The sequence below is a fragment of the Brachyistius frenatus genome, unplaced genomic scaffold (assembly GCF_029030835.1).
Source record: "Brachyistius frenatus isolate BFR_SWC_R1_liver_20210118 unplaced genomic scaffold, ASM2903083v1 Contig_7, whole genome shotgun sequence".
Taxonomy (NCBI): Eukaryota; Metazoa; Chordata; class Actinopteri; family Embiotocidae; genus Brachyistius; species Brachyistius frenatus.
The window spans coordinates 4,882,255-4,902,072 of record NW_027210606.1 but is presented as its reverse complement, the minus strand read 5'-3'; the positions used below and the strand labels follow the sequence as shown (position 1 = coordinate 4,902,072).

The window sequence follows — 19,818 nt, the reverse complement described above, 5'->3', positions numbered from 1 at the left end:
GCAAAGCAGCTTCGCTTTACTTCCTTATTTCAGCGCGTGTCCTAACAACGGCAGCGGCGCTCTTCACTGATCTCCAAGCACACGTCGAGGTGCGTTAAGCTGCTCCCTTCCGGCTTGATATCGATCCGTATGGTTTACAGATCTACTTGTCCTGCGCAGCCTCCCCGCGCACCCGCGAGCAGGTTCCGGTGTCGAGTTTCCGTCTCGTCGTCCATTTTCACCGATTCGCACATGGTGTCGCACCGGCCGAGCACCGCCAGCCCCTTCATTTTTTAGGATTTTTGCTCCGTTGTAGCGAGAAATCCGTCTCGTAGTTAAATGCAAGATACTGTGGATATGGTGGACGACCCCGAGTACGACGAGGAGGAGCCCTCCTTCAGCGACCCGGAGGACTACGTGGATGACGTCGATGATGAAGGTGAGCGGGAGCAGGAAACGCGCCGGCTTTCGGGCCCTGTTGCTAACAGCTAGCTTCTCGCTCAGCTGTGGTGGCACTTCAGATGCTGCAAAGCCAGCCAGCGTGTCGCTTTTTTCTCGCCGGGACTTAGAAATAGTATCCGATGAACAATGTTTACATATTCAAGGATAAGTAACGAGAATAATAAAAAAAAACAATTAAAAAAAAAAACAGCGACATAACCATTTATCCACGAAGGTAGCCCCGACATGACGTTATCTCGCTTCACTGGACGTCTGTTGAAGCCTCACCCACAGCTCGGACACTGTGGCCTCGTCTCTGAGCTGGAAAACTGAAACAGCTCACCAGTACAGCGAAGCGAAAAGGAAACACGACCATTGAATAATCTTTGAACAAATGAGTAAGAATAAAGACAAACCAGACCCTGCAGGGCAGCTTGCTCCTTAAAGCCTCCCAGTTATTAAGGTCATTAAAATACCACGTCAAACTCACCCTTTTTTTGTGTGTGTGGATGTTTTGTAACTAAAATATAATAGTAATGCTTAGATTAATTTGCCAGGTTATGTACATCACCGATGGTCTGTCTTTGGAGAAACGTTTTAAGAGTATTTCTGTTGAATTGTACTTCATTATATTGAAATAATATCTAGAGTTGCAATGATTGGTCAATCTATCAGTTGATTGACAGAAATTAATAATCAACTTTTTTTTGATAAGGGAGAAATCATTTTGAGTCATTTTTAATGAAGGAATTGCAAATAAATCTGATTCCAGCTTTTCTGAATGTGAAATTGTTCCTTTACTCCACTGTAATAACAACAGCCTCAACATTTTGTCCACTCATCTGCAGTTCTTTTCAGCCCTTTTGAATCAGAATACATCATTTTGTTGTACTTAATACACTCGTAATACATTAATCTGTTTTCTAAAGTAAGCCCTTCAAGGCTCTGTATGTCTTAATCTCTCACCGTACATATGACATCTTGGAAATTAGCTATCAATATGTAGTACTTTCCATTAAAATCATAAAGTAAGTTGAACTGAGAGTTATTAGGGCATACAAATATAACGAGGAGCTCAGACCAACACAGACTGATAAGAAACTGCTGCTATCACTGCTCCATCTAATCCTCCCAACCCTCCTCCTTCACTCTTCAGAGCTGCTGGAGGACATCCTGAGGGAGAAGCCCCAGGAGGCTGATGGCATAGACTCGGTGGTGGTGGTGGACAACGTCCCTCAGGTGGGCCCGGAGCGTTTGGAAAAGCTCAAGAACGTCATCCACAAGATCTTCTCCAAGTTCGGCAAGATCACGACCGAGTTTTATCCGGACGCTGATGGCTTGACCAAAGGGTACAGTGACCCTGTCGTTTCAGATGTGTTTTCTTCTTCACTCTGTTCTGGGGGTTTACTGTCATACCGTTGAATTGAAGATGTAAAACAGACTTCTTTTTTTCCCCCCTTGTAGATACATCTTCTTGGAGTATGCTGCTCCTACTCAGGCCCTTGAGGCGGTGAAGAGCGCAGATGGATACAAACTCGACAAACAGCATACGTTCAGAGTCAACCTCTTCACTGACTTTGACAAGTACGTTTGCAATATCAGCCGAGACGAGCGATAAACTTCTACAGAAATGCAAACAAATGTGGGCTACATGCAGATAAATATTGTTTGTTTGTTTTGCTCAGGTATATGAACATCAGTGATGAGTGGGAGACTCCTGAGAAGCAGCCTTTCAAAGACTTTGTGAGTTTTTTTTAATTACTTTTTGCTCTCAATCATAATTCAATTCATTGGTATATTATTCTATCCTGTGAGCTCCATTAACTCTGTGTGTGTGTGTGTGTTCAGGGTAACATGCGTCATTGGATTGAGGACCCAGATTGCCGGGACCACTACAGTGTGATCTACGAAGCTGGAGAGAGGACCGCCATTTTCTCCAATGACGCTAAAGAGCCAATCACAGCTGAAGAGAGAGCTGTAAGTTATTTATTGGGCACACAGTCAGTGTAGGACTAATAGGGCCATGTTAATCATAATTCACCAGTAGTCATTGGTTACCTAACTTGCTTTGGTGCTTTGTTCCAGCGCTGGACTGAGACGTACGTCCGCTGGTCTCCTAAAGGAACCTACCTGGCCACCTTCCACCAGCGGGGCATCGCTTTGTGGGGCGGCGAGAAGTTCAAGCAGATCCAGAGGTTCAGCCATCAGGGCGTGTCCCTTATCGACTTCTCACCATGCGAGAGGTAATCAACACTGTCAGCCAGTACTGATCCACAGAAACACATCCCCCACTCAGCCGTTACTTCTTACCTTGTTTGGTCACAAATGATGATCCCATTTACATATACATACATATATTAATCATCTTCTGCCCTTCTTCTCTCCTGTAAAGAAATTAGAAAGTTTACATTCAAATTATATTCTTATTTAGGTTATATTGATTTGTATTATTTTCCATATTTTTCAGCAGAGGAGACATGTATAGATATTATAGCTCTTATCTTTATCAGCATGCAGCCACATCAGGATGCAAATTGAAAATGCAATGCATCATGGTGGCTCAGTGGTTACTACTATTATCTTACAGCAAGAAAGTCCCGGGCTCAAACCTCCGGGGCCTTCCCCATGTCCTTTCTGTGTGGAGTTTTCATGTTCTTCTGTGTTGGCATTGGTTTCTGCCAGGTTCTCTGGTTTCCTACTACATTGACAGTATGTCAGGGTTAATAATACTCCTGTCTGAACCCTTGGTCAAGGCACTGGCAGAAGCAACTGGAGTTGGTCCACAGGCACTCCCCCCTCTCTTTCCGGTCTGTCTCTGTACCTTTCAAATAAAGGCAAAATGCCCCCAAAAACATCCTGCGCATAATGTGCACCATGACCTTGCGACAGCACAAAGATGCTTCATGTGCAGCTAAAGCCTTCCGAAGATGTGCCGAGGCGGCGTCTGAGCGATGGATAATTTTAGATGAAGTGTGTGAGCGGAGTGTCTGAAGCGTCCTGTGTGGTTGTGATTCCTTTCAGGTACGTTGTGACCTTCAGTCCACTGATGGACACCAAGGAGGACCCACAGGCCATCATCATCTGGGACATCCTGACTGGACAGAAGAAGAGAGGCTTCCACTGCGAGAGCTCTGCACACTGGCCAATTTTCAAGTGAGAACATGATTTTTTTTTTTTTTTTTTTTTTAGTTCTTGTTAAAATCTCATCTGCTTCACATTTGCTGCTCCAGCAGTGTTTGGATGTGTGTTAATGATACATACTTGTTCTCAGATGGAGCCATGATGGGAAGTTCTTTGCCAGGATGACTCCAGACACGCTGAGCATCTATGAAACTCCAGTACGTAGACTTTTAAAACCAAATACAATTATATCTAAGTCAATTGTGAAAGAGATATTAAAGGCTTTTTTTTTTCCTGCTGTTTTTCAGTCGATGGGTTTGCTGGACAAGAAGAGTCTCAAGATTACTGGAATCAAGTAAGAGTCCTTGATTATGCTTTTGTGACCTGTGTCTAATAATTACATGATTTAAATTGTGGCAGCTGTCTATATAGATATATTGATAAGAATCTGTGTATGTACAGGGACTTCTCCTGGTCTCCTGGTGACAACATCATAGCATTCTGGGTACCTGAGGACAAAGACATCCCAGCCAGGGTGACTCTGATGCAGCTGCCTTCCCGTCAGGAGATCCGTGTCCGCAATCTCTTCAATGTCGTCGACTGCAAGCTGCACTGGCAGAGAAATGGAGATTACCTGTGTGTGAAAGTGGACAGGACTCCTAAGGGAACACAGGTACTCCGAGCAAGACAGGAAACAGCTGACTCCTCGCTGGAAAAAAAAAAATCAAATGCTAATTGTTTTTTTATTGTGTTTTTTTTTCAGGGTGTTGTTACCAACTTTGAAATCTTCCGCATGAGAGAGAAGCAGGTTCCTGTTGATGTGGTGGAGATGAAGGGTATGAACACGTGTACGTGTGTGTGTGTGTGTGTGTGTGTGCGCATTAGGGCTGTCACTTCTTCACATTTAAACCAATATCGAATGACACGCAATTTATTTGAAATAATTTGACTGAATTAATTCACTTGTCAATATCTTTGTTAGTTCCTTTGTCGTCTACTGATAGAAGCCAAAATACTTACACGCACTGCTTCTTGGAGGTTTTGGTTTTGTGATTGTCTGCTCTGCACAGGTTTGAATGCTCTTTGTCTGATCAACAACTAATAATCATATCAGGTCAAATAGGGGCTGCAATAGATCAATCTGGTGGTGATTTGTTAGAGCGCCCTCTGCTGGATGACAAGGCAAACTACTTCAAACGGTCTGCTGCACATATGCACTGTAAATTTTGAGTTTGAACGTTAATAACGTTTGAATGAATGTTTGAATAAAAAGTGACAACCCTCGTGTGCATACAAACCAGCCATTGGTAAGTCTTTCCCACGGAAAAAACCTGATGTTATTCTTATGTTGTTTTCCTTTTAGAAAGCATCATAGCGTTTGCATGGGAGCCCAACGGCAGCAAGTTTGCTGTTCTCCACGGAGAGTCTCCCAGAATCAACGTCTCCTTCTATCATGTCAAAAACAATGGCAAGATTGAGCTCATAAGTGAGTAGATCAGACAGATATGCCAACTCATGGCTGAATGCTGCTTCGTCTGAAGGCTCCTTTCAACTTCCACTGAATGTGCCCCTTTGCCACTTGCAGAGATGTTTGACAAGCAGCAGGCCAACAGTATCTTCTGGAGCCCCCAGGGACAGTTTATGGTGCTGGCTGGACTCAGGAGGTCAGTTTTATGTGTGTGTGTGTGTGTGTGTGTGTGTGTGTGTGTGTGTGTGTGTGTGTGTTTGACGGATAAAAGAAGCCGATGATGATGAACTTAAACAACTTTTCTGACACCTCGTATGAGAGCTCAGCTCCTGATTCTAACGCTCATCTGAGGCTCATGGTATTTTAAATCTGCACTGATGAGTGCTTTTGTACGTGGGAGTAACCTTCACCTGTTCCGTGTGTGTGTGTGTTCGCAGTATGAACGGAGCTCTGGCCTTCGTGGACACATCAGACTGCACCCTGATGAACATAGCAGAGCACTATATGGCCTCTGACGTGGAGTGGGACCCGACCGGTCGCTACGTCGTCACCTCCGTCTCCTGGTGGAGTCACAAGGTAGATGCTGCGACACTGGCAACACTCGACTCTTGACTTGTGTCCAAACTTGTCCTGTCCCTTCATTCACATTTACTTTACCTTCATGTGTGTTTAGGTGGACAATGCGTACTGGCTGTGGACGTTCCAGGGCCGTCTCCTTCAGAAGAACAACAAGGACCGCTTCTGTCAGCTGCTCTGGAGGCCCAGACCTCCCACCCTGCTCGGCGGTGATCAGATCAAGGTACATTTTTTGAAAATAATCTGTACACTGTGTGGGTGTGGGTGGAGCCAGTGATGACAAATAAAAAAATTTCTGACACCTCGTATGAGAGCTGCACTGCGGCTCCTGATTCTAACTCTGACCTGAGGCTCACAGCAACAACATCCCTATGCAACACATATATATGAGACTGGGATTTTTGTTTTCATTTGCAGCTCTGAAATCTTCCTTTACACTAAATATGCTTCTGTTACACTCTTCTCTTGCAGATAATCAAAAAGGATCTGAAGAAATACTCGAAGATCTTTGAGCAGAAGGATCGTTTGAGCCAGTCCAAGGCCTCTAAGGTTTGACCCGTTGCTGTTCTTTAACATATGCTGTTCACGTTTATATATTAACTTTTTTTTGGTAGAGTCTGTTGGGAGTGGGGGGGCTCTCGCAACTATCTGGGACCTTTCGGTGTTTCCTGCTGCCTCATTGACCAGTTAAAACAGTGTTAATATACATTTCTGTGTGTTATTTAGACTAGATAGTTGCAGTTCAATCATCTTTGTGTCTCATCTGAAAAGTCCAACTCTCTTTGTAGCATAATTGTAAAGTCAACCCCAGAGGGTCATTCACTGGGCTTTAGTTCAGTGGTCAAGTGATACAAGCTGCATGTTGATGATCCCAAACACAAGTCTTGTGTTATGAAGCTGAAAATGTTTCTGTGTGTGAGTAGGAGCTGGTGGACAAGCGCAGGGCCATGATGGACGACTACCATCGCTACCGGGACACAGCGCAGCAGATCTATCAGGAACAGAAGAGCACCCGCCTCGAGCTCAGAGGAGGTGGGACCTTTCACTTCAGTACCGCTCGACCGTCACTTCACCGCCCAAGTCTTCATTAAAGAGATATTGACCTTCTCTGTGTGTGTTGCAGGAGTGGAAACCGATGAGCTGGACAGCAACGTGGACGACTGGGAGGAGGAGACCATTGAGTTTTTTATCAACGAAGAAATCATTCCCCTTGGAGATCTGTAGTCCCCTACGCAGGTAACACTTGAACTGCACATGGAGGCAAACACAAAGCTGGATTTATTGAAACGGCTTTCTGTCTCAACTTCATCATTACGTCGTCTGTTCTCGGCATCAAATGAAAACTTTTTTTTTTTCTCATTTTACCTTGTTTTTATCTATCAATGTAGATAGTTTCAGTTTTATGTGCTAATGATTTAAATATCTTCCTATGAAAATTCAGTCACCGTCCCAGTATAGTGAGGCTGAATGCATTTTAGTTTGGGCAGCTCAAGGCACTTAAGAAGCTGCTGCAAATCTTAATGATGAAAAATGTGCCATCGCTGTAACCTGAAGTACACGTTGTCATCAGTTGTCAAAGACTAATAGAAAGTGGCTGCATTTTGTAACTAGTGTTATTTTTCTATACTAAAAAAAAAAAAACTTTAAACAAAATACAATTATTTAGTAACATTTTGAAAAATGTGACATGATCAGTTTTAGTGTATCCCTCCCTCTTTCCCTGTTCGTAATATTATCCCTAAACACTGACATCTTCTCACTGTACTGAACCTGTTCTCTCTCTCAGTCCATCCGTTTTTGTGTGGAAGAAGGAGAGAAGAACTGCGTCATTGATCGGAGAAGGACGACAACCACGCGGTGAATCTTGGGGGATCAACTTGAGCCTCAATATTCAACTTTAGTGACATCATCAAAGCACGCCTCAAGGATCTGCAGCCACATCGAGGGACAGGAGAGGATACTTAGTATTTTATATTTTCTCTTTGTCTCTCACCATCATCTACCCTGATTTTTTTTTTTTTTTTTTTTTTTCTTCTCTGTGGAACTTGATATTTAGTAATACTGGCTCCTCTTTTCTATTCATTAGTTGGAGACGCTCGCTCTCTAATCTCAACCCCGTCTCTGATTGGACCTTCTCCCTCCTGCGGTTGTGTCTGAGCTAGCCTCACCATGCTAGTCTGTTACTACCGGGCAGCACAGAGTGCCATTCCGGTGGGGGGTGGAGGTGTTGTGGCTAAACAAGTAGCCTTGTTAATTAATGTGCTGATGGGGCGCTATAGTGGCCTGTATCCTCCTCCTTTCAGACTCAGCTTTCACACAGGGAGGGGGTGCGCAGTGGGAATAACTTTAAATAAACATTCAAACACACCTGGCTCACTTTGGTTCTTTATTATAGTGGGAATCCTGGTGTGTTCAAACCTGACACTGAAATCCAACCATGATACTAAACATAGAGGTGGAGCTGATTAGTGATCAACGTATCAGTCGCCAACAATCTTTATCAGTTTCAAGTCATGTGCCAATTAAAACTGCTCAAGCTTCTCAGTTTTTTCACTATAATATTGTAAATTCAATATATTGGGTTTTTGACAAAAGAGTTTTGGTTACATTACATAGACCTCTGGGAGATGGTCATTGCTCTTTTTTTCTTCTTTTTTTTTAACATTTTCTAGACTAAAATAACCAACAGGTTCCATTGCAAGCAAAGATATTTGCACCTTTAAATAAAGTTTTGAATTGACAATGATCCAGTGAGCATTTGAAAAGTTTGAAAGTGGAATTTGAATACTTTCTGTCGACTACACAAGCATTCAAAAGGCAATGCACATATCCAGGGCACAGGCCACATCATTTTGATATTATTATTTTGCTCCTTTCACTTTGGTCACATATAATCAGAATTAATCTAAAAGAAACTACTGCAACGTTGCAGCCTTTAATTGTCCTGTTTGCAAACATGCAGCCTATAGAGTTTATTGATCGTTATCCACCTCATTTGTCCAAAAATATTTGAGGTTTAGGGCTATGAAATGTAGGGAAATAGTGCTCAAGGTAAAACAATTCTATCTGCTCAATGACTTTATATCTGCCTTTCATCGTAGTTCAAATCATTTCTACGTGAAGATCAGTCACTCTTCCACATCTGTGTTTTGTGGCTCTCTATTCTTGTAGCTTGTCATTAAGGTGAAAATGTAGGTTTGACTTTTTTTTTTCTCAGATTTAAATGCCATCTCTGCCCTGACTGGAAAGATGTGCTGGCAGAAAGTGATCAAACCATTTTTGCAGAAGTTCAATATGCAGGCAACTGAAAGTGTTGATATAATAACAGCATTTAGTCTGCATGGTTAATCCCTAATGAAAGTGTGAGGTCGGCCACTGTTGATCTTTTACCTCATTAACCTAAGTGGAAGTAATGCATGTTTACACTCTTGTAAAGACTTTCACTGGTGTTTGACACGGTGGACAGAGCAACAAAACATTTCTTAACTGAAGACATAATCTTGTCAGAACGGTCCTCGAATCTTCCTTCATGGTTGCACAGCAACTGAACCATCGCTCAGATTTCTGCACTGTCAAAAGACCGTCTGTTTCTGACCTTTTTTGGTATAAGGGCCGCTGTGATCCACGTAAACTGGTGCTTAGCCGGCTGGTCTGATTGACGTGGACACAGCAGCCCCACTGTCATTTCCCCATCTGCCACAGACGTTATAAACACTCCTGAAGGACACAGCTGTTGAGCCCTCGTTCAGACATCGTTGATACTTTGTTTAATTTTATGACCAATAAATACCTCCAGAAAATTAACACCTGTACAGTCTAATGCAATTCAGCACAACAACCCTGCAATAAATGTTCATCCATTAATTCATCTTATTCTTCCGTGGGTAGCCGAGTGGAGGAGATCATGTGTTTGTATTTTTGTCTTCTCTATTCAGGCTGTGATTTATGGTGTTGTTGTGTTGGACTGTATGTTGTAATCCAAAAGCAAAACCAGTTTAGAAAATAACAATGAAGATTCAAGACACTCAACATATTTAATGTTTGCTGCACTGACGTGGAGATTGGGTGAGATACATTTCTGTTGAAAGGCTCACATTTTACTCCGTGTTGATTGTTAAATTTCATTTATTCTGAATTTTATTTTCCAGCATTTTCAATCAAAGTCTTCTACACACTACTGTACTGCATTCTGTATGGTTTTGTTGGTCTTAAAGTAGTCTAATGTAAACATGATTAAAAACACCATGGACCTACTAATAAGACACTTGGTCTCATGTATGTTTTCATTGGATTATTCCCCAGGATAAAACCCACGCATTAACAAATTAATTAGTAACTTTACAAGTTATTAAGAAGATGTGGCTTCAATTAGAAGATCATTTTTGCAAAGAAATTTAAAAACCATTGACGAGCACAACGGACATACAAGTAATAAACTAATAGTAAGCCAAAGTCATGAATTGCTTAGTAAAAATTCTCACTAGTTAAGAGTTAAAATAACGTTGTTTTTTTACTTTGCCAAAATGAGTCCAAATTCCAACCTATTGAGTGAAGATAATTGGATTTGTAAGTGAAAATGGTAAAATAATATTACCTGGCCCAAATGACCTGAGACTCAGTCCAAATTGTAATGTGTGAGTAGGACTACAAATTATGAAGTCAAAATTATGGCTTGCTGAGTAAGCAAACCATGATTGATTGAATTAAATAAATACCGAGATAATTTTTCCATCATATCTTATAATTATTTTTTTACATGCTTACTTTATTTTCCTATAATTTAAATATGATTTTAGCTTTGCAGACATGGCCTTCCATAATTTCTTCATTAGCACCAGTATAGTAACACCATTATTCCTTCTTTTGGGGCCGCATGGAGGTCCCAAGACCATAGTTTGGGAACCGGCTTCATAGGCGTAGGCGGGTTTATGGTTTTGCAGCCCAAACCCTGGCGATATGCTGAATATGGAGTGGTGTGTAAAACGAGAGCGCGGAACAAAACTGTGGCGTTGGTGGCCGGATCCCCAAATATCGCGAGACTTCGCTGGCTCTGTGCAGAGCAGCGTAGACCGCTACAGCCTTGTCGTGCACGCCCGGTCTCATCACCGGGCAGACGGACAGTCAGGAGAGGCGGGGGACACCAAGCGGACTGACCGACCGGCACCATGGAGCTCCTGTGCAAGGTAAGATAAAACACCAGATTCAGGTCACGTGTCGTGTTTTTATCACAGACGGAATTAATGATCAGACCGACTTAATTGTCGCCGTGATGGTCCCGGTGTGAAGGGCATAAAGGGAACAGAACCGGGCTTTCTTTCACCTCAGAGAGAGAGAGAGAGAGAGAGCACCATGAGGAGGGACGAGGGGAGTTAAAAGAGATGAAAGTGGGGAGACAAATATGTCCAGTGTTTCTGTCGTCGTCTGCAGGGGAGAAAGAAGTGAAGAGTCTGCATGAGAGAGGGACGGTGTCCGGTGAAAGGGCACATTGTAACTTGTGTACTGTATAAATTAAGGTTGTTTCCGACCGGGGAGGGCAGGGAGGAGGTGATGGTGAGTCCCCGCCGAAGAAGGAAAATATGAACTGAAATACAAAACTCCAATAACCGGAACATCCCTTTAAAAATAGCTCCCTTTTTTTTTTCTTTTTTTTTTTAAAGCAAATTAAAATTCAACTTGTCTCTGAGCTCCTCATTTGAAGTTCACGCAGGAATGTGTTTTTCTTTTGTGCGTGTTTGTGCGCGCGTACGTGTGCGTGTGTGTGCGTGTGTGTGCGTGTGTGTGTGTGTGTGTGTGTGTGTGTGTGTGTGTGTGTGTGTGTGTGTGTGTGAGCGCACGCATGTGTGTGCGCAAAGCGTGCCAAGAAAGAAGAGAGTTTGTGGATGTTGATTTTTCCCAACAGGCTCCTCCTGTCAGTTTTGAGTTTAGATTAAAAACCCATTTGAACAGCCAATAATTATTTTCTCTGTCAAAGCACGAGCCGGAGAATCCTCTGCTTTGCTCTGCCTGCAGTCTGAATGTATTTTTTTCTGTGGTTTTATATGGACCGTCATTTTTTCCACTGTTCACCCCCCCCCCCCCCACACACACACACACACACACAACAGCAGATGTTTTTATGGGGCAGACAATAAGCGGGGGGGGGGGGGACGGGACCCTCCTGTAGGCTCTGGTCTGTTGCTCCTTCCACCCCCACAGCCCCGTCTGTTCACATCTCTGTGACAGCTGAGCGCCCCGGGCGGAGCCTCGGGTTCCCACGGCCCCCGGGCCGCTTCACACCGGTCAGCCACTCAGCCGGGCATATCATATAGCGCCCCAGCTTGTTATGGTTATTTTTAAATTAATAGGCCTTTATTATAAATGAAAACAAAAACAAAAAACGACAAACGTTCAGCACAAGTTTAATTTAAATCCTGAAAAAGATTCAGATCCATTAATAGGCTACTTTAAATTTTACATGAAGTACAATATTGAAGTAGGCGGTGAGAAGATGGTAATCAAAATGTAGTTAAAAATAGGCTGTAATACTATTACTCATTATGCAGTGGGGATAAAGGGATAAAATGATACAGCATAGCTTTGCAGTATTTTGCGTGGCAAATATATTGTGTTGGTACACTTAGTGTTTTTGTATTGTATAAATAAATGTATCCATTGCATGCAACATTTATGACCAGTGTTTATAACAGTGTAGGACAGTCTGTCCGCTTCGCAGTTTCATTTTCCTTCAGTGAAAATGATTGAAGTGAGATGAAGAAATTGAAAACTTTATTTTAGTATTTTTAATACAAATCTTGACAAAGTTTCCTTTTGCAGACTTGATTTGTAGCTGAAAAAGGCCGCGAATCCCTAAATAACAGCCTCCTCAGCCAATCACAAAATGTTAGATATGGAAATAATATCAAATCATAACTTAAGTATTATTATAATATTGTATTGTGGGGGCTCTTGTGATTCCCACCTCTTATAATTTAAAAAAATGTCCCCTCGGGGATTAATAAAGTAACTACCTAACCTAACCTATAAGTAGTTAATGTTTTCATGCACTCAGTAGAAATTTTGCGACGATATTATTACTCTTTGTACTTGAAGAATTGTTAAAAGTAACAGCTCTTTTACAATGAGTGCCTAGATTTTAGTCTACTCTACCCACATGTCATTATCATACTGTATTCACTGTTGGGGGGGTAAATCTATACAGTTCATCGTATTTTTAATTTTTTTTTTTTATTGTTTAACATGTTATTGAGTTACTATTACCGCACGCTTGTACTTCAGCTGCTCAACCTTATTGAATGTTTCGGGAAAAATGTAGCCAAAAGTCTCAATTTAAAAAAACCTCTTTAAAATAACGCTTTAAAGCTGAAGCTATCACGATACAAAGAAGACTATTTCACACTTTTGATATGTCACAATATGTCAAAATTTATGCAAAATTGCACTTCAAATATTCAAACTAAGGTCCACATCTATTACTATTACTCTCACTGTGCTCCAATATTTTTTTTATTAAGATTAGATAAGATAAAACTTAACTGATCCCTGTAGAGGAAATTCAGGCATTATAGCATGTTAGGGACGAGCAGGGAAAGGACTGCAAAGGACTGCAAAGTCGCAAAAGTAAAAATGTGCTAAAGATGTAGGAGAGGGTGTGAAACCATAAACCTGGAGTCTTTATTTTATTTGTATGTGGTGAGACTGGATGTATATGACCATATTTCTATTTCACTGCTGTGTGATGGACACAGTCTAATGAGATCTAATCCATCCGCCATAAATTCTGCTTTTATGAAGCTTATACATTGTCGGTTTTTGTTGCAATTGTCAGAAAGGTGATGATTGTACTTTGTGTTTATCACTGAGGTTGTAGTGTGCTGGACTGCATTAGATTGCAAAGTGTTTATAATATTTTGCTCCCTCACACACACACACACACACTCCTCATGTAGGTTAATGTTAACTGTATTAGATGAAGAGGTGGAATAGTTTTCTGTTTGCTTAACTTGTGAAATGAGGTTACTGAAGATGACATCTGGCTTCTTTTTTTTCAATCACTTAATCTTTCTTTTTTTGTTGTTGTTGTTCTTAATTTCAACAGCAGTGTACACTTGCTTAACTTGTTGTCGGGTGCAAAAAAAGAACAGGAGTTGAGTCACATTTCCTGTTTCCTTTAGTTGCATCGGTCGAGCAGGAAGTGTGTTCTTCCGTTATAGAGGACCACCATGGAGCTGAGATAGCCTCGTCCTCTTTTCTTCACCAATCACGGCTATTGATGCAGTATAACCATGGGAACCTGGCGTGGTCTACGAGTGGCTTTCATGCTGGGCTCTTTGTTTATGATCCTGCTGATCATTGTCTACTGGGACGACGTTGGGGGCTTCAACCTCTACCCGCTGCAGGACCCCAAACACGAGTCGCTTCACTCCGGCTGTTGCGCCAGGACGACTGCAGGCCCCTCACCGTCTGTGTTTACCAGAAGAGCCCAGGCCAGTTCTTCCCTCACTGTCTCCACCACCACTGCTACCACTAGACCCGTCCCAAAAGGAGCAGCTCAGAAGGAGGAGGAGAGGAAGAAAAAACAGGAGCATAGGAAGGAGGAAACAAAGGAGGATGAGAGCGGTCGTGCGTCTGTTGACGACAAAGAGCAGGAGGCGAGGAAACAGAGTGTCTTGGACGTGTGTTCAGGAAATGACGGAGTGGAATTCCCCGGGAGGACTCGAGCATTTGAGCAGATCCCCAACAGGGAACTGGATCACCTGATAGTGGATGACACACACCAGATTATCTACTGCTACGTTCCCAAGGTACAGCGGCCTTGTGTGTGTGTCCGTGTTTGTGTGATCATGCGCGTGTGGATGTAAGTAGGAAAAAAAACAAAAACGTAATAATGTAAAGAGGATGAAATCATGTTTAAAATCACAGGGCTTCATTGTTGTTCTAGCATGATGACACAAATGTTCACTCCCGTCTGTCTGAATGTTTTACCTTCTCTTTCTTCCTTTCTCTCCTCACGTTCTCTGTTCAGGTAGCGTGCACCAACTGGAAGAGAGTGATGGTGGTTCTGTCCCAGTCTCTGATCTCGCCGTCCTCAGGGAAACCTTACACCGACCCGGAGGCCGTACCTCCCGACCTCGTTCACAACTCCTCTCTCCACCTCACTTTTGCTAAGTACGACACACAAATATATGCACACGCTCAGGGCCAAACGGAAAACTGTTATTCTTAAAATTCATGTTTTATGCATCGGTGTTGGCCAGGACCACAGACAAGAATACAGCCTTGAATCCAAACCCTTCCAGTGCCAAGAAATGTTTAACAAACCACCTTTAAAAAACGCTTCATTCTTTAAAAAAAACATTTGAGGTTTTGATTTTAAAATGAAGGTCTCCTCTATCATCACAAATTTAAAGTCATGCGGTCTTCACCAGATGAGATGCAAACTGTTCTCAGAAGGAGAGAAAAAAACCCATTTTAGTGCAGGGACAGAAACAGCAAAACACAGCAGGGGGAGGAAACACCACCAGAGGACAGGCATATCTTCCTAAAAAGAATACAAATATATATGTCCATCACAAGTTGAATTGAAAGTTAATTTGGTTTGGTACACACCAGGGATGGAAGACGTTTTGAGATCTTTTACTGAAGTAAAATTAGCAAAGTAGCCAGTGACAATGTGAAAATTCGTATTGTGCAGAGTAGAATAATGGAGTGAATATATTAAACAGCATAAAATGGAAAAAAGTCCAAGGCACTCTTCTGGCAAAAAATTAAAATGCAAAAATTTTAAAAACAAAGTGCTTATACATGTTAAAACAAAACTGGGGTACAACCCTCGCGTAGTGGCACAAACATCCTTCTTCAGGGTTTAACCCTCAGCACACAAACTACTCTGTCCTTATCTGAGAAATATAGCAAAAAAACAACAAATAATTTGAATAATATTTTCTAAATTCTGTTTAAAAATCTTTTCCACACGGCACCGACGGCCTTGTTAATATTCTCGAGCTGAACTTGCCCTGCTTCGTGTGATTTATTGATATAATTGCACAACGACCTTGGTGTCCTCAATGATAATTTTTTTTTTCATACTTTTAAAGTGCAGCATTTGCACCTCTAATAATCTCTGCATTTTCATGGTCACGTCCTCAATCCTTCCTCCAAGGAAAAGTTAATGAATGAAGATAAATGAAGAGACTGAAACTTACAAAAGATTGACCTTTTTTAATTAGTGAGCAGCGAACCAAGAAGAAGGATGTGTTACTGCTCTTAACCTTCATCAGCATTTAACCGTAAAATGACCAAATGCCACGCAGGCGATATCCATGAGAAATCAAGACTGACTGAATGATTAAGCTCAAAGTGCAGTCAGTGTCAGGCTGACTATAAATACATCACTTCTGATTAATAAGAGCACCTCATCTGCTCAGTTTGTCTGGAAAATGTTGAAATTATCATACGAGACAGAACTGTGAGTACAAAAAAAAGTCTATTCAATCCAAACTCGTTCACAAAAAAACAAAATCTTCTATAATTCTCAACAACTCAATAAAAGTCCAGCTGCAGCTCAAACAAGACAGAGAGACTGAGAGTGTCTAAACAGGAAGGCTGAACAGCCAAACAAACCACATACTTCTGTACTTTAATGAAAACAGGAAGAAAATCTGCCAGACAGCTTTACAAATGAGAGAAAGTCAGTGCTGTCATATCTAGACAGCTCCTTCTTTCCTGTAAAATCTATTTCAACAAAGTGTGGTGTTAAGAGTTTAAAGAGTTACTAAAACTGTTGCAGTAATTATTTCTTCACTTTAAACTCATTTTTTAAATTACTGCATGGTTTTTCTTTGCATCTCCCCTCCTTTCTTGTTGCTTTATTCAAGGAGATATTTTTCTTTTTCAGATAGTAGAAGTAATGTTTCAGCCATAACATTTAGATGTTGAGTTATACTGTGTTTGACAAACTGTCTGTGGGCTCAAGGAGCTATTTACTGAGCTGACACTTGGACGGGAAAGTGGAAACGACAGGCGGGACTTGGTGCTGCAGCACAGACAGACCTTTCTCTACCTCTCGGGAGCTGAGCATGTGTTTTTCTATCTGTAGCCTGATACAAGACAAGACATATTTTCCCCCTTCAAGGAGAAATATGGCTCAGTTTTCTAGTTCGCTCCTGACATTACCAAACGTTTTCACTATTGCATGAGACTAAACATCTGAAGGATTTCGACTTTAACCCGGAAAACTCAAAAGCATAACAGTCACATCGTGAGAAATAAGACTGTAACACCATTGTGCTTTATGTGTCTGTGTGTTCATTCTTCTTTACCAGATTTTGGCGCCATTATGGATCGCTTTCCCGCCACCTGATGGCACTCAAGCTCCAGCACTACACCAAATTTCTGTTTGTCCGAGATCCCTTTGTGCGTCTCATCTCCGCCTTCAGGAACAAATTTGGAAGGTGTGTGTTTAGTGTGAAATGTACACTGCTTTGAGGCAGAGGAGCGTGCTTCACCTCCGATTAAACAGCACTCCTCTCATTCTTCAATTATTTAAAGTGTGTGTATTTGTGTGTGTTTTCAGGCCAAACGAGGAGTTCTACAAGCAGTTTGGTTCGGTTATGCTGCGTCGTTATGGTAATATGTCTGGGAGTTTGCCAGAGACAGCGGCAGAGGCGTTTGCAGCCGGAATCAAACCAACATTTCAGCAATTTATCACGTACCTGCTCGATCCAGAGACTGAGAGGGAAAGCATCTTCAACGAGCACTGGCGGCAGGTATTTGTCTCAAATACACAGCTGCACACACACACACACACACACACACACACACACACACACACACACACACACACACACACACACACACACACACACACACACACACACACACACACACACACACGCTAACACATGCCGGCTAAGGATATATTTTACGTTATATGGGTTTTTAACTATTAGTTTTCAATTGGAGACTCATCAGTTCCATCTCTCCCTTACCATTTCCATGTTTCTTATTAAAAGTCATAAATATCTTAATGCAACTGGCAATTTCATACTACACGTTATACTACATGTCAGTGTACTAATGTTGACTCTAGGTTGGCTATCAGCGCACAACAAATCATTGTACCACTATGTACCATTATATATGTGAAGTGGAGTCATATTTTCATGTAAACCTGGAAATAATCGTAAATTTAGAGGATTAAACACATTTAAAAAGACAAGAGGTTGTGACATGTACAATTAAGAAGAAACATATCAGATTCTGCATTATTTCTTGGTTTGTGATCAAACTGCAGCAGATTCGTGGAACCGACCATGTTAAGTCCTTTATAACTGCTTGTACAAACGATCAGATGATGTTGAATGTATCTTTCCTTTGAAGCAGCGCTCAGATGACACTCGGGTGGATTATGATCAACTCATCGGAGGTTTGTTTTACTGAGTAGATTCACCTGTTATAAATATGTCTGAGCCTCAAGTCTCCAGCAGAAGATTGTTTACAACGTAGCATTGTGATAGTTGGAAACAAGGCATCAGAACTAAGTGAGAGCGTTATGAGTCAGACTGTTATTCTGAGCAAAGATGGGCTCTCTCAGTGTCAAATCATGGCTGATCTGATGGTTTGTTAGGGAGCGGTGTATGGAGCTCTGAAATGCCTTGCGGAAACTGGACCAGTTCCAAAGCTAAATCAAATGCGAGCACAGCATCAGAAGATCAATACATTAGGCTTTGTTCACTCAGAGATAAAGATTAGCTTCATTACATGCAGATTTTGTATTTCAGAGACATGCTCCACCCTCTGGTTTGCATCTTTGTGAAGAAGGAGTCATGCTGCAGTAGGATAATGAGCCCAAACACACCTCAAAGCTTTGAGTTCGAGTGCTGCTGTCATTAAAGCAGATGGGAGGCAAACAATACCAAGATATCCTGAAATTCATATTCCTGAGATTCAACATTTCAAACGCACTTTACACTATTATATTATTATAGACGATTATAAGGAGTGTGCTGATGGATGTTTTTAATATTGGACATTTTGGCTAATAAACGTATAACTAATAGAGCTGTATGACCTGTGCTTCATCGATGCCAATGTACAGTATGTTCACACACAGGGGAATGTGGTAAAAAAATGTTAATACCCATTTATATCTGATTACTCAAATATTAATTTTAATGCTATTCACGGGTCATCAATGACACGTCAGGGGGTCTTATCAGGTGAGAAGACCCATTGTGTCAGCACAGAGGCAACAGCAGCTGATGGGGGATAGCTTACTATTTTATTAAACTGAATAGGACATGTGATATGTGCCTGCCTGGGAAAGCCCTTCCAGCCCGACTGCTCTCATGAGAACACTGGGTTTATTGAGTCCCTTGATTTTCAATAAATCTACATTGCATCAGACTCCGAAGACCCCGTGTTAGACATTAATGCAGTTTTAAAGTGGCTTTTTCTGTTTCAGGTGTACCGTCTGTGCCATCCATGTCAGGTGAAGTACGATTTCATTGGACGGCTGGAAACCCTGGAAACAGACGCCGAGAACCTACTGAAGCTTCTGGAGGTGGATGATCTGCTAAGTTTCCCTTCAGGGGCCCGAAACCGCACAGCTGCCAGCTGGGAAAGAGACTGGTTTGCACAGATTCCCATTACGACACGGAGAGAACTGTACAAGCTGTATGAACCGGACTTTGAGATGTTTGGCTACCCCAAACCTGACAGCGTGCTCCACTAGTAGACCATAGAGCCAAAGGCTGGGGCACTGCACTGTGTGTAGATCCCACACCTTTCCTCCCCGCACACAGCCAGCACATGCCTTTAAAGACGGATGCTGTTTGTTTCATTTGTTTTGTGCATACCTCAAATGACAGAAGTGCCTACCAGTATATTTTTATTTTTGTCATCATGTCATATCCGAAGCACACCTGCTTAAAAGTTACATTATTTAAATCTGTTTTCCCATGTAAAGGCACTTAGGAAAGTATTTTGTGAATACTGTATTTTGGTAAGTCAGGGTTAAAGGACTGGGACTAAATGTTCGCTGACATTTCTGAAGGGAAATATGTTGCAGAAAAATAAAGTGTTTTGTAAATGTTTTGACTTCCATCCACCCTTGTAAGTATTTTCTATCCCCACTTTATCCTGAACAAGGTCTGCTGATTTTGGGACGAAGGCAGGTTACACCCTGGACATGTCACCAGTCCATCACAGCGCCACCACAGACAGAAGACAGACAA

General features: G+C 41.9%; 2 protein-coding genes and 2 non-coding genes across 6 annotated transcripts; all 4 read left to right on the top strand.

Moving 5' to 3' along the window:
* The first annotated feature begins 206 nt into the window (after positions 1-206).
* LOC138615855 (eukaryotic translation initiation factor 3 subunit B) lies at positions 207-7,951 on the top strand. The gene is made up of 19 exons (XM_069689719.1): positions 207-418; positions 1,577-1,769; positions 1,885-2,004; positions 2,106-2,163; positions 2,269-2,397; positions 2,506-2,663; positions 3,442-3,573; positions 3,692-3,758; positions 3,849-3,895; positions 4,003-4,213; positions 4,304-4,376; positions 4,904-5,026; positions 5,126-5,204; positions 5,446-5,584; positions 5,682-5,807; positions 6,056-6,133; positions 6,508-6,616; positions 6,708-6,820; positions 7,371-7,951. The coding sequence occupies exons 1-18, from the start codon at positions 319-321 to the stop codon at positions 6,806-6,808; spliced, it is 2,043 nt and encodes a 680-aa protein (XP_069545820.1). The 5' UTR covers positions 207-318; the 3' UTR covers positions 6,809-6,820; positions 7,371-7,951.
* On the top strand, positions 5,281-5,363 carry LOC138615885 (small nucleolar RNA SNORD60). The gene has a single exon (XR_011310558.1). It is a non-coding gene; the product is annotated as a small nucleolar RNA SNORD60 (small nucleolar RNA).
* LOC138615884 (small nucleolar RNA SNORD60) lies at positions 5,853-5,938 on the top strand. The gene has a single exon (XR_011310557.1). It is a non-coding gene; the product is annotated as a small nucleolar RNA SNORD60 (small nucleolar RNA).
* A 2,708-nt stretch (positions 7,952-10,659) lies between the features above and the next one.
* On the top strand, positions 10,660-19,677 carry LOC138615852 (carbohydrate sulfotransferase 12-like). 3 transcript variants are annotated; one of them, XM_069689713.1, is made up of 6 exons: positions 10,660-10,767; positions 13,756-14,385; positions 14,607-14,749; positions 16,906-17,034; positions 17,157-17,349; positions 19,047-19,677. In XM_069689713.1, exons 2-6 carry the CDS (start codon positions 13,867-13,869, stop codon positions 19,314-19,316), a joined length of 1,254 nt encoding a protein of 417 aa, XP_069545814.1. In that variant the 5' UTR covers positions 10,660-10,767; positions 13,756-13,866; the 3' UTR covers positions 19,317-19,677. The 3 variants fall into 3 exon arrangements, with proteins under 3 accessions (XP_069545814.1, XP_069545816.1, XP_069545815.1); XM_069689715.1 differs by having other exon boundaries at positions 17,963-19,137; XM_069689714.1 differs by lacking the exon at positions 19,047-19,677 and adding an exon at positions 17,439-17,956 and having other exon boundaries at positions 17,157-17,370.
* Positions 19,678-19,818: the final 141 nt, after the last annotated feature.

Bases quoted from the DNA above. Each gene is read 5' to 3' on its own strand.
- LOC138615852 (XM_069689713.1), top strand. From the start codon at position 13,867: ATGGGAACCTGGCGTGGTCTACGAGTGGCTTTCATGCTGGGCTCTTTG. The intron at 14,386-14,606 runs GTACAGCGGCCT...TTCTCTGTTCAG, and splicing joins TCTACTGCTACGTTCCCAAG to GTAGCGTGCACCAACTGGAA. The intron at 14,750-16,905 runs GTACGACACACA...CTTCTTTACCAG, and splicing joins CTCCACCTCACTTTTGCTAA to ATTTTGGCGCCATTATGGAT.
- LOC138615855 (XM_069689719.1), top strand. From the start codon at position 319: ATGCAAGATACTGTGGATATGGTGGACGACCCCGAGTACGACGAGGAG. The intron at 2,164-2,268 runs GTGAGTTTTTTT...GTGTGTGTTCAG, and splicing joins AGCAGCCTTTCAAAGACTTT to GGTAACATGCGTCATTGGAT. The intron at 3,759-3,848 runs GTACGTAGACTT...GCTGTTTTTCAG, and splicing joins TGAGCATCTATGAAACTCCA to TCGATGGGTTTGCTGGACAA.